The sequence below is a fragment of the Mytilus edulis genome, chromosome 3, assembly GCF_963676685.1.
Source record: "Mytilus edulis chromosome 3, xbMytEdul2.2, whole genome shotgun sequence".
In the NCBI taxonomy this organism is placed as follows: domain Eukaryota; kingdom Metazoa; phylum Mollusca; class Bivalvia; order Mytilida; family Mytilidae; genus Mytilus; species Mytilus edulis.
This window is the reverse complement of record NC_092346.1, coordinates 103,108,062-103,122,265: the sequence shown is the minus strand read 5'-3', so window position 1 is coordinate 103,122,265 and position 14,204 is coordinate 103,108,062. Positions and strand designations below refer to the sequence as shown.

Sequence of the window (14,204 nt, the reverse complement as noted above, 5' to 3'; positions counted from 1 at the left end):
CCTTAAATTTGCTAATTATTTGGCATGAAAGTTTGATTTATTGAAAGGGACTCATAGTTTTTCATTTAATTTTAATAATTGTCTAATGGTTAAAACAATACACCTTATCGCTATTCCCGGCTGACCCGTCCGCTTGAACTTTTGACGTCAACAACAATCACTTTTCCATTGTGGCGTCAGACATTTTGTTTTATGACGTCAAAATTTTACGGGAACCTGTGTGATTTCCAGCAATGGCGGACAAATAGCGATAAGGTGTATAGCTTCGTTGTTTACTTTTATACACAACAACATATTCACTTTGGTCTCGTTGTTTACCTAATATTCACTATGTACTTGGTAACAGTTATTAATTAATTGAATAGCAAATATTATAATAAATATTATTGGAAGCCGAATTGACGTCAAATAGGTGCCGATTTGACTAGATGCCAATTTAACCAGGTGCCGACTTGACTTGTACGTTTCAATTCCTCTGCGATCGTTTGCGGTATTTTCTTGAGAAAGCCTATTTTCCATCATCAAAGAGAAGAAGAAACTGCTTGAAATGATTCCCGAACGCTTCTTGATTGTTAAAATAAGTTTAATTCACTCAAAAACAATTTTAAAACTTGCGATGTTTAAACAGGAAGTTTCAAAAGCACGTGTAAAAGAAGAAATTAACCGGTGAGAGTGGAAATCCGTACATAACATATATCACTATAGTAAGACTTTTAAAGCAAAACAGTTTCATCCTTTTGTAAAACAGTCTTTAATATACCTATCACATTAATGTCTGTTTACAAAACTTTGAATTATTCGAAAAACTAAGGATTTTCTTACCCCAGGAGTAGATTACCTTAGCCGTATTTGGCACAACTTTTTGGAATTTTGGGTCCTCAATGCTCTTCAACTTTGTATTTGTTTGGCTTTTTAACTATTTTGATCTGAGCGTCACTGATGAGTCTTATGTAGACGAAACGCGCGTCTGGCGTATAAAATTATAATCCTGGTACTTTTGATAACTATTTACACCACTGGGTCGATGCCACTGCTGGTGGACGTTTCGTCCCCGAGGGTATCACCAGCCCAGTAGTCAGCACTTCGGTGTTGACATGAATATCAATTATATGGTCATTTTTATAAATTTTCTGTTTACAAAACTTTGAATTATTCGAAAAACTAAGGATTTTCTTACCCCAGGAGTAGATTACCTTAGCCGTATTTGGCACAACTTTTTGGAATTTTGGGTCCTCAATGCTCTTCAACTTTGTATTTGTTTGGCTTTTTAACTATTTTGATCTGAGCGTCACTGATGAGTCTTATGTAGACGAAACGCGCGTCTGGCGTATAAAATTATAATCCTGGTACTTTTGATAACTATTTGAAGGGTCTTAAGCTTATTCAAACCATATAAGTCGGTATGAAACACCAAAACGGAATGATAATAACCGATTACGTTTTGTAGTTTACAAAATTCTGGACTGGTTCCTGTCAAACTACAACACTTTCTTCGACTGTAGTGGAATACAAACAGAAACCAGTTAGTTTGTAAACTGGTTCCTGGCTGATTACTAAACAATGCTCATGCATAATGATAACACAAGCACATTCCTCCAGTTTGTATTGAAATTAGTAAATACGAAACCAAGCGCTGTAGGCAGAGAAATCAGGTCGGCAGTTATGGAACAATGACTGCGTCATTTTCCAAAAAAAGATTAAGCTAAATTCAAAATAATTAATTAATAATTCAAAATTCAAAATTAAATCATTTGTCATCAAAAAGATAATCTTTTCATCGTTTGTCATATTAAGTAGTTCATTGCCAGAAAAGATATCATTGAAAGTACTTTCTCTCAAGTCATTACATAAGGAGCAGTGGAGAATAAAGTGACACTCATCCTCCGTGGAATTGCTGCTACAAAACTTACATAAGCGTTCATTTGGTTGCTCGATGTTATATCTACCCGTCTCTAGTCTCAAGAATTCCACATCTCAGCTGTGTTAGGAAAGATTGTTCCGTTTTTGTTCAAATTTAATTTAACCTAAGTTTCTTTTCCAAAATTAGCCTTTAGTTTTACATAAGTTCTCAACTTTGGAGTTTTCACAATGTCCTTTTTCCAAAAACAGTTATAGTACGTCTTTGAAGTCAGAACACCAATTATTTCTACATTTTTCATAGTCATGATTGAAGGTTTTGTTTCTGTATTTACCAACTAACTTACTACAATCAGTGGCTATGGGTCCAGGGGTAGGAACTCCACCATTTGTTTGAAGATCAATGCTTTAAAATGGGGACAAATGTTGGAACTCCACCTTTTGCGTGGCCCATGATTCGAGGCTAAACAATATTCATGTCACTATTTATTGAAAACTAATGCAAATAATATAAAATACATCTCAATATGAAAGTTCTCAATCAAATGAGATCATTTATGACCATCAATGATCACAATTTTTAAACTTACTTTCCATTTCCATTCGATTTTTTTTTAAATGGAAAAAACTTAACCATAGATATGTATACTACATGGCGACTATTATGTGTTGAAACATGCTGCTGTAATAGACAGAGTTTGATTAGAAACTATAAAGTTTATCTTTCTTATAAAAACAGAGACTGAGAGTATCAAGGTTGTTTATAATGATTTAATGCCATGGCTAATTAATCATCATTCTATTTTGTTGACCATTTATTGTCCATCAAAATCCATTGTGCTTCAATTACAATAGTAGTAAACTGATTATCTAAATATTGAATGAGCAATGTAACTATTGAACTATAGATCTGAAAGGTCCAACAAAAATAAATAGTTTATTAATCAATTATTAATTTCTGTATAGCAATGAAAATGAGAACAATAAAATAGTTGGTAGTTCTGAAAAGTGACCTAACAAGAAAAAAGGAAGAACAGATCAGATTGATATATTTTTTGAAAGGGAGGATAGAAATTTGGTCTTAGAACATATTACTTAAAGATTAAGCTGCTCTTATAATTTACTAAGCAAAACAGTTGTTCTTCCTACATAAGCATTTGTATAATGTTGAACCAGACTGGAATTGCAACATAATTCGTACTTTAAAAACAGTTAAACTAATTCCCAGAGTAATAGCAGTCTTTAATAACATACAGGTGTCTGTACAATATGATCTAATTCATCCAATGTTTTCAAAAGTTTACAAACTTTAAAAGAAACTATCAACATTTAGCCATCAACACCAAATTCTCAAAATGAAACAAAAAACAGTTAAAAGTAATTGCATAAGAAGAACAATGAAATAGTTGCCACTGGACACTAAACAAACAAAAGTAACCATGAGAAAAACACTAAAAACATTCCTGATTTTGGACAGAAGTCATTCATAAATAATCCTCTTAAGATTTAATACTATAAGTCTAAAATGTACTTTCAAAGCGAAAAATCAGGACGCTTTTTATCAGTAGGTACTTTAGTACTGCAAATGTTTTTTTTAAAACAGATAACAAACTGTTATTCTATAGTTAATTACTTTTACAACAAAAGGTATTCTTGATTCTCCAGCAATTTTGGTTGCTATATTTGTTGAATAAATTTAAATTAATTGCTCAAGAACTGTAAACATCAATCATTTTCAAAATATTGACAAATCTGTATTGATGAAATGTAATTTATCATGTTTATTACATAATAGTGAGAAAAAACAATGAAGCTTCTCCAGCATTCATGCATCTTCGCTAGCCAAGGGTTACGATCCGCTCCCGCTCCTCTTCACCCTTGGCAGATTGAGCCAACATTTTTGATATCAATGTTGCGCCATCTATCGGAAGATTAAAGTCACGCCCATTCCCAATACATTATTCTTGACCAATAGTAGCACTTGAACTCTTCAATTTGGAGGTAAAAACACGGTAGCGTCTAGATTCTACCCACTTGGTAAAGCCGGAAACGAAAATATACGTCAACATTCATGCATTTGTGCATGAAACATACACAGGAACGTCTATTAGTTGATTAAAAACATTCAAGTTGTCACTAAATATAGTCGTATGTTTAGTGATGTAAAGACTTGTTGCACAATAAACACGTGGCAATTGTTTACAAACACTTTCTACATTTACACGTGATCATGTTATAGGCGCTTTTTGATTGGATGCAGGGAGTTTCTACTGCAACCAATAAAAATCCTTACCTTGTGTCTCCGAAATATTATCTCAATCCGCCAAGGGTGAAGAGAGCGGGAGTGGATCGTAACCCTTGGCTAGCGAAGATGGCATTCATGTAAATATGGTATAATTGGTCATAAGCAAAATAAAGTGAAATGCAAAAGTTGATATTTTATTGAAAGTTCACACAGACAGGATATGAAAAATACTGACATTTCATTATCAAGGTGAACATTTAAAATTTTAATGTATCGGTATTTGCAGGGAATGAAAATATTAAGAGAACATCATAAAAAACCTTTTAATATGAAAGCCATATCTTTTGATAGCTGTGTTGATTCAAATTGAGAAAATTATTATATAATATAAACAAAAATTAATATGATCCGATTCATTCAACATACAAATGTGTACTTTAATTTTGTTATAATGATAATTATCCCTTGAATGGTGTAAAAAGTAAATTTTATCTACTAAAAAAGACCCTATTAAGTATTATGGATTTGATTTTAATATAATAAACATTGGAAAACTATTTAAACAACCTTGTTATATATATAGAGTTGACTAAATGGTTTTTACTGAAAAGTAAAACATACTTATACCGGTACCTGTTTAAGGTCCCCTGGTTTGCAATAAGTTTATTTTTAGGGGTTCGAACAAGAGGAAGCCAGGAATCCCATGGAGAACCACAAAGCTATGGCAGAAAACTAATAATCCTAGTCAATTATAAAGATTACAGTCCAACACATAGAGAATTCAAACCCAATTTTCAATATTATTTTTCTACAACAACAAGCACAGAGATGAGATAATCAGTCTTTCATTGATATCAAAGGTTACCCATTAATATATGTTGATGGTTTGAAAACAGTTTTTAAATTATTACACTTTATAAGCTTCATTTTACTTCTTTTAATTGCTCTTCCTTAACAAAAATGTCCTACCACAGAGTAGCTAACCTGTCAAAAATTTTATACTCCTATGTAAAAAGTTGGTAACATCACAATAGTCTATTATATTGCTAGATCACAAGACCATGTCGTGATCTTTTAAAATACTGGGTTTATTGTAAATATGATGCCTGATAAAAATAATTGTCACAAAATAAGCACATTCATTTTGGTTCTAACATTCCTTCTTGGATACCAATTATGGTTCTTAATAAACTTTACCTTAGCATGTGCCACTTGTGTACGTAATAAAATATTTTCCGGTTCTGCTTCCAACTTTGTCTGCTGTTTGTTGAACTTCTTATTTAATTTGTATCGATTTGCTACACGTAGTGTGAATGATATAACTGAAATAGAAAAGAAAAAAGAAAATGTATCCACAATCATAAAGATATTCATATATATGTATGCTGAGAAAAACTATGCATACCGGGTAGGTTAATATTTACTGTGTTTAATAATAACATTCCAAGAAAAGTATGTGGCATCCAGTGATGGTAAATTGAAATATTTATCAATTTTTGTGCATTTATATACAGGTTTTCAAGATAAAATTTAAAAATCAAAAATTTCTTAAATAAAAATTTATGCCATATGGTGGCTGCCACATTTCAAAGTGGTACAAAATATATTATGAATATTATTCATCACAAAGTGGCATTATGGATATCATTGCTAAATGGTGTATTAAGATTTCTTTTTACATTCTTTTTTAAGATAATTTGTCTTGATCAATGTAATAAAGTTTATGACTGGTAATGAGGGATAAAACAAGCTTGTTGTCCCTTCTGCTTTACTTCAAACAATAGTTGGGATCTCATGGACAATGAAGTGGCTATTACCCTTTTTACCTGTCAACAAGCGTGTAATATTTCATAACATTTAATTTGATGAGAAAATATAAATATTACATTGATTAAATAATAGATCAAATAATCAAAGTCAGAAATAGGTTTAGTTAATGGCTCCTTCTTGATTCCCAGATCAATATAACTAACACAACACTTCAATTATCACAAAAATTCAACCTGAATTTACTTTATGCAAATGTTGCAAAGGCTTTACATGTACACTTCCAAATTAATAAAAAATAAATGGGCAAAGTAAGGTGTCCATGGGAGACAGATGATGCCCACTTTGCATATCATATCAAGTTATAATTTATATGATATGCAAATATCAGTTTCTTTTCAATCTATGAGTTTGACTACCCCTCTGGTATCTTTCGTCCCTCTTTTAAAAAGGGACATAACTGAAGAACAGTAAAAGTGACCCTACACAAATTTGTACTTGATCTGATTTTTTAGGGGGAAAACTTAATGCCCCTCCACTACAACGAGGGCATAAAAACAAGTGAAATTGCAAGCTACTGCTCACTCATGATACCCCTATCAAGTAAGTTGTGGAGTGATGAATTGAAAACACATTACACAGTATAGCTGACTTATATAAACCATGAAACCAAATTTCAAAATCCTAAAAATGCAGTTCCTGAGAAAGATGCGACGAAAATATTCATGAGACGGACGGACTGACAAACAGACAGAGGTTAATCAGTATACCCTAATTTCTTTATAGCGGGGTATGAAAAAAAAAAAACGTTGAATACTAATTATGGAACCACTTTTCCTTTTCTTTAATTTTCTTTCAATCCTTATTAAGTCCTACAAATAAATATTTTTCAATTTGATCGTATATCTTGAATTTCACCTGTTTATGTATGTTTACATGATATTTGTCCTTCATTTTCTTGTTGCCATTGAAAACATTGACCTGTTATTATTCCAGTATAGAGTAAATGCCCTTTTAAACCGCTCCTATTAAAATATTAAGTCAATGTTTTTTCATGTACGGAATTTAAAATCTATTTGGTTAATTATGTTAACAAATAATAATGGAAATCTTTTCTATTATCAACAACAGATCAGTTCTTGAAATACATTGTACAATTATTCAACAAGAATCAACAATGCTATTTGATAATGGAAAACAAATTATATTAAACCAAAATTGAATATATTGTTATGGCAAATCATTGAAAGTAGTAGTGATCCAAATGTTTGAGGAATGGGGATTCTAACCTTTAAGCTTTTACCAAACGGGTTACATAACATTACAGGAAGTTCAAAGTTGGTGTGACAAACATCATTAATTTCAATGACTAGATACTTAGCATTTTTATAAAAAAAAAAATATTTGTATTTTATTTTTCTTCAAATGTGCATGCATCATTGCATCATATAGACATAGGTCAACTCAGCTCCCCCAAAAAGTTATGTATCAATATTTTTAGCAAACGTTTACTTTTCTACATTGGTTAGAGGTATAGGGGGAGGGTTGAGATCTCACAAACATGTTTAACCCCGCCGCATTTTTGCGCCTGTCCCAAGTCAGGAGCCTCTGGCCTTTGTTAGTCTTGTATTATTTTAATTTTAGTTTCTTGTGTACAATTTGGAAATTAGTATGGCGTTCATTATCACTGGACTAGTATATATTTGTTTAGGGGCCAGCTGAGGGACGCCGCCGGGTGCGGGAATTTCTCGCTACATTGAAGACCTGTTGGTGACCCTCTGCTGTTGTTTTTTTATTTGGTCGGGTTGTTGTCTCTTTGACACATTCCCCATTTCCATTCTCGATTTTATTCAGACTACAAAAGGACAAATTCAAATAGACAAAAATTATTAGAGTTTCTGTAGTTGTCATTAGCTTTTTAATATGCATATTTGTTATTTTTTATTAGCTATATCTAATGCAATATGCACATTTTGAGACAGAGATACAATTCATTTGTTTTACTATATATTATAGAACATGTATGATGTAAACCATAGAACACACAATGTTATAACCAATATGTGTGTACTATACTAGTGTAACCAATATGTGTGTACTATAGTGTAACCAATATGTGTGTACTATAGTGATATAGAATAACATACTGTGTTGGTCTTTTATATCTGGTTTGACTCTGTCCTGTCTACACCCAACAGCAACTTCATTGTGTACAGAGCTGAAACAGACAATAAAAAAATGTTAAATGCTTACAATCAGATGGAATAAAACAAAAAAAACAATGCTGTGAGCCAGTCTATCTATTCTAATCCTGACACATTATTTGTGTGCCTGTCTCAAGTCAGAAGCCTGTAGCTCAGTGGTTGTTGTTGATTAATTTTTGTCATATTTCTTTTTTGTAACTTGTTTTTGTTTTACATAAGGCTGTTTATATTACCTATAGTTTTCTCAATTAAATTGTTTTATATTTAACATTTCAGGGCCTTTTAAGATTGTGGTAAAGGATTATTTCGTGTAACATGTTTTGCCATTTTTATTTCATGTGCAGCCGTGAAAAGGTTAATTATTTACACTTATTGTGAAATTGGTAAAAAGATCAATGTGCAAGAAATTTTTAATTGTTCGTCCATCGTGAAATGGCAATTTTGATTCGCAATCTTCTGCGCAGATACCCCCCTCTTTTAAAGCTGACCATACCGTTTGGATTTTTCTCATTATTGAAGGCTGTACAGTTTCCTACATGTATAATTGCCTACATATACTTCATTTGAACCTAGGTATACAGTTGTCTCATTGGCAAGCATACCACTTCTCCTTATTTTTTCTTATTTAATATCTAATGTTTTACACAAAAATCAGCATATTCATTTATAACAAACTCTTTGCAAAAGTTTTATTCCAAATAGTTTTTGGAAGCTTCCCTTCCAGTATTGAAAGGAATATACATGTGAACAATGGTGAAGGGTCAAAAAGAATCTCTTGGTTACTTTCTTTTTATTTCTAAAGTAAACTTAGAAGCGTTCTAGCTAAGTTTTGAAAAGAACAGGGTACTTGATTGAAAATAGGGTAATTTACCAAATAAATCTTTAATAAACATGAGATAAAATGGCATTTCGAGTTCATGTCACAGTAACATACCAGATATATTATAACATGGAATTCTTTATTTAACACCTAAATGATATATACATGAACAAAAGTTGGCAAAAACTTAATGATATCGGCATGCTAAACACATCACTCAGTAATTCAATTCTAAAAGACTATCTTCTGGATATACTAAATGGAAAATCTTGTAAGATTTCATTGTAACGAAAACTGATGATGTGTAAGCAATTTAAAAAAAGTATCTCTACTTCATTAAAGAGAAAGTTAACAATATCAATAGTGTGTGTGTCCCCTAGAAGATGCTCCAGTTACCAGTAACTATATACTGATCTATACTGATTAAAATCTATTTTTTAAGCACAATTGTATGCTTTAAAATAACATCTTTGAAACTGTATTGTAATATTGGGACGAAGTCCCCTATTACAGAAGAAAAATCAAATAAAAAAATAAAAAAATCAGGAATATTTCCCGAAATTTCCATTGTATTAATGAACTCAAAATCGTTCAAACTTTTTTTTGTCGTGTTTTGAATTCCCGGATCTGTGCAGAACGCAGAAAACTACTTCCTTCTTCTTTCCGTCTCGTTGTCGTGAGACTTTGAGTAGTCTAGTAAAATATAGGAACTCAAGGAACACAATACCAATATTTCATTTTTAATAATTTTTTGTCTTTGATGTGAAGTTACCTGATGCATTGCGTTTCTTTGTTTACATTGAACATGACGTCATAACTTAAATAACGTCACAAGTTAAATTCTAACAACAGAACCAAAATTGGAAACGTTATGGTATTTCCATTTCTTTTTTTTAACAAATATTGTAAGTTACAAAAAAAATAATTCATACAGACTTCGTCCCCATTCACAGATAATGCTTGCCTCATATTAAGATAATTTAATGTATTGGAAAGAAAAATACATTTTATTTTAACACGTCTTATTTTTCAATAAATGTATGTGTGGGTTTTTTTCCATAAACAATTATCACGTTTTCCGTCGATTGATCCCAAGTTCATTGATCAAATCGGAAACTCGTCTATTGTATCATACTTCATAAATCTATCATTGTTATTTTGGTCAAATAGAATTTTAATCTTGGCTGCTGTAACTCACTAAATCTTGATCAGTTTTGTCCAAAAAAAATGTATTCAGAAACATATACAACCGGAAATCTCGATAATAACACACTGAAGTAAGTTCCGTCCGATCACTAAGTTTCCGTGCCATAAAAGTGCACCGATCTCTTCAAATATCCTTCTGGGCCATTGTGATAATGTTCATGAATTTTGTTTTAAAACGCCTAAAAGCTGTGAATAACACATGTTTATATATTGTTCCCAGTTTGAGGCTACTATACTTTTTTTTTTTAAAGAGAAAATGTAATAATTAACCACTGAGTCGATTTTTTTCTCGCAAAAAAGTAGATCAAGGTCATACATACATGACTATTTTTCCAAAATGTACATATTGGAGAAGCAGCAAAAACAATATTCAGGCTCGTTTTGTATTATATTTTTCTTTTTGTTTCAAGTAATAAAACTTGAAATCAGGATCTTAAATAATCATCAGTTCCGCGACATTATCAAGGCAGACAGTTTGGCCAAAATCTGTGAAAATAAGCTGGAAAATATTGCAGATGTATTTTTAACTTGCCAGTCAATAATCTAACATCATTGTTCATGTGTTACCCCTTAGCTAGAGATGGATTACGCACGTTCTATTCTCGGTAGATGGCGAATATACTAAAATACATATGGAATGCTGATTCATGTTATCATCGACGGCATAATTTGGATACACATTTAAGTATGTCATAAATCAAATTTGAGAATCTGAGTCAAAACGGTGAATATTAATTTGACAGCTAATGCCCCTATAAGCTGATGAATACGGAGGGTCTAGGTCAGGTGACAAAAAATAGCCATCAAATAAATTTTCATCACAACCAACATGAACCCTATTAATTTAGAATGGTTCTGCAAACATGGAATATCGACTGAGGGATTTGAGATCATTTACTGCTACTGAAAAGGGGAGATTTGTAAAAAAGAACGAGGAACGCCAATAAGTTTTGGTTTGTTATGAGTTATACGGAACCTCGTGTATTTATACACTTAATATACCGGGATATATACACGGCATGGATTTCACCCAAAACGAAGTTGACACAAAATTGCAACCAAAAGTCGCTATGTAATTATCCTGCACTGACCACCCCTTTTTCAGCACGAGGAGGAGTAGGAGGATCAAGGAGGCTTTTGATAATGGTATTAAATGGACTTTTAAAGAGGCAACTTTAATGCCGATTAGGACGAGAGCATGTTAATGAGATGTGAATATCAACCTTGCTCTTTCCTTAACATGCCCAACGTTAGTTTACAAGATATAAAAACGGTTAGAAAAAAGACATGTCACCCTACCGAACATATTATTCTGACTTCTAGTCGACCAGACTTTGCTTTTACTACTAAATGCTGAATTTTATATATAGCTGACAACGGATTTGTAAGTCTTTGGATTGACCCAAGACCTCATGCCATCGATAAGAGCACTACTACGAGATAACAAGGACAGGAGAAGTTTTCTATACTTCAGTCAAGCCTTGGAGCCAAAAAAAAATAAAAGGTAACTCTCATTTTCTGGTTTTTAAAATTATTTCATTGTGAATCAAGGTAATCGAACATCAATTCACACTTTTAGAACGGAACAGACATTAATATAACGAGTCAATGGTTCATCGAACTAGCCAACAGAACTTGCTTATAATGTATGAATTTTCTTAATACCCCATTTAAACAATCAATAAAGACTTAAAATCATATTGACAGATAGATTAGAATACCTTTGAAATGAATGTTCGGTTAAAGAAGAGTTTGTTTCTTTAGCTATAGGCATATGAAAATGTAAAATTTGATGAATAACACATGACATAGTTATGATTGGTGGCTTAAAGTTATGGTGCATTAATTGCCAAGCAAACTGACAGTAAAAAAACTGACTTCTTTAATTTCAGTTTTGTTTTCGACTCCGAAATCGCCTAGGTAAATTCATCGGCGCCCTTCACCAACATTTTAAACCGATGGCTGGTGGCTTTAAGTCTAGTCAATTTATGCAGAAAAGGCTTAAACATGACCAAAATAAAAACATTACCAAAATAAAGAAAAGGCTTAAACATTACCAAAATAAAAACATTACCAAAATAAAAACATTACCAAAATAAAAACTATATGACCAGAAAGGACCTAAAATAATAATCACATTCATTTGAAGTTCAACTGCAACAAAGCGTTTGTGTGTCCAGGTTGTCATCACATTTGATATACTAAAAGTCTACCCAGATAATAGTGGGGGAAATAGATTACAATAAAGAAGTTGTAGTGTGATTGCCTTTGGACAGACACAAACATACAGAATAGTTTGGTGTTAAAACAGTTGTATCTAAGTTACTGATGAAGCAACATCTTTTATTACAATTATATAACTCTATTGGAAACATTACAAACAGAAATTAGTATTTAAGGCAAGAACTAACATTTTTATTTTAAATTCGCCGAAAATTAGAGACCGGAAATTTTGTCAAATGTAAATCTACTGTATCTTAACCTTAATAATCGCGAACTTTAACGGGAATAGACACAATTTCATAGCTAGAAGATACTATTTTTGGGTCATAAACTAAGATTTTTATCAAGAAATTTCGAAAAACAGCCAGGAAACTGAAAACTTTGTCAAATGTAATACAAATGAAGAAATTCAGTCATTTTTTTTACAAAATAGATATTGAATTCAAGATACACTAAATGTATTTAACCCATAGCTTATTATATCTGAGAACCACACAATCTAAAAATTGTCCAAAGAACCATGAAATTGAGGGCAAGGTCAAATGAAACCTACTAAATGGACATGCACATGCACCTGACAACCATTTCATTTTAACATTGCTCATTGGACCATGAAATTGAGGGCAAGGTCAAATGAAACCTACTAAATGGACATGCACATGCACCTGACAACCATTTCATTTTAACATTGCTCATTGGACCATGGAATGAGGTCAAGGTCGGGTGAACCCTATCTGACAGACATGTAGTCGTTCAATTAAGCAAGGAACCATGCATATACCAAATACAGTTATTTTATAGTCGGCGATTTATTTCATATCCTATATAGTTTGCATAGTTCATGTCTCTGATTTGTTTTTACCAAAAAGCGTGATAGATAGCTGTAAAAGAGATGCGTTGGAAATGTCGGAAATCCATATTCGATATTCACTAAACACTGGAGCAAATCATCGATTTACGTCAACATGACCGACTTATTTACCTTTCAGTTAATACAATAGAATATAGGTAAACTGCATGTATCAGATCAATAGTCATTTCATCGCAAAATAGTACTTTATAGAATCTAATAATCTATCATTAAGATACAATGGTAAGTAAGAGGATATTGAACATTCAACGATGTATGCCAGTGGGATATAAAAGGAGATAAGCCCAATGACTCCTATTTTTTACAATGATTTAGAATAGCTTTATTTAAGCAATTATTGGGAATTGATGTAATATTTTGTTTGGCCCCTATGCTCCAGTCGTTTACCAAATGAAGACACACTCGTATCATATCTAGACATCTACTGCATTTGAATCTTCATTGTACTTTTAAAAAGGTGAAGGTCGTTATTTGCCCCCCCCCCCCCAAAAAAAAAACAACAACTTATAAATGAAACTGTAGCATACACTGCGACACCACTTGCCAAATTTGGTGTCAGATTCATTAAAAGCAATGGGGTATATGATTGCTAGTCGGCTACCTGTAATGTATGTGGGTATATAGATTTTACCCATGTAAATAAATCCTACCATAATTTGGTCTATTTACGTGAATGACTAAGATATAAGAAAAAAAACGGCGCGTTCTATCCTGTTATCGTTCAAGTAACTTTCTAGTAAGAACAACAATTCATATAGGTGCTTTCATAATTTATAATGTCTAATAAGTCTTGTATAAATTGCATGTTCCCTATTTGTGGGAGTTCACCACAAATTTGATAACTGAACTTTATTTATCTTCAACTGCTTTTTTTCTATAAAATGATCAATAAATGAATTCTTTTGAAAAAAGGATTCTTATTTTTTTTTCTGTTGCCTTCATTCCTTGTAGTAAATGGCTATACACACGCACTTGGTGGTTACCCCAGAAAGGTTTTCCAGTACTGTAGTA

At 32.2% G+C, this 14,204-nt stretch overlaps 1 protein-coding gene across 1 annotated transcript in view; it reads right to left on the bottom strand.

Moving 5' to 3' along the window:
- Positions 1-14,204, bottom strand: part of LOC139514694 (inositol 1,4,5-trisphosphate-gated calcium channel ITPR3-like) — a 127,544-nt gene that overhangs the window by 111,579 nt on the left and 1,761 nt on the right. The window contains exons 2-3 of the mRNA XM_071304200.1: positions 8,017-8,087; positions 5,300-5,424 (exon numbers count right to left, since the gene is read on the bottom strand). Of these exons, the coding sequence (XP_071160301.1) occupies positions 5,300-5,424; positions 8,017-8,087 (196 nt within the window). The remainder of the gene's footprint in view (positions 1-5,299; positions 5,425-8,016; positions 8,088-14,204) is intronic.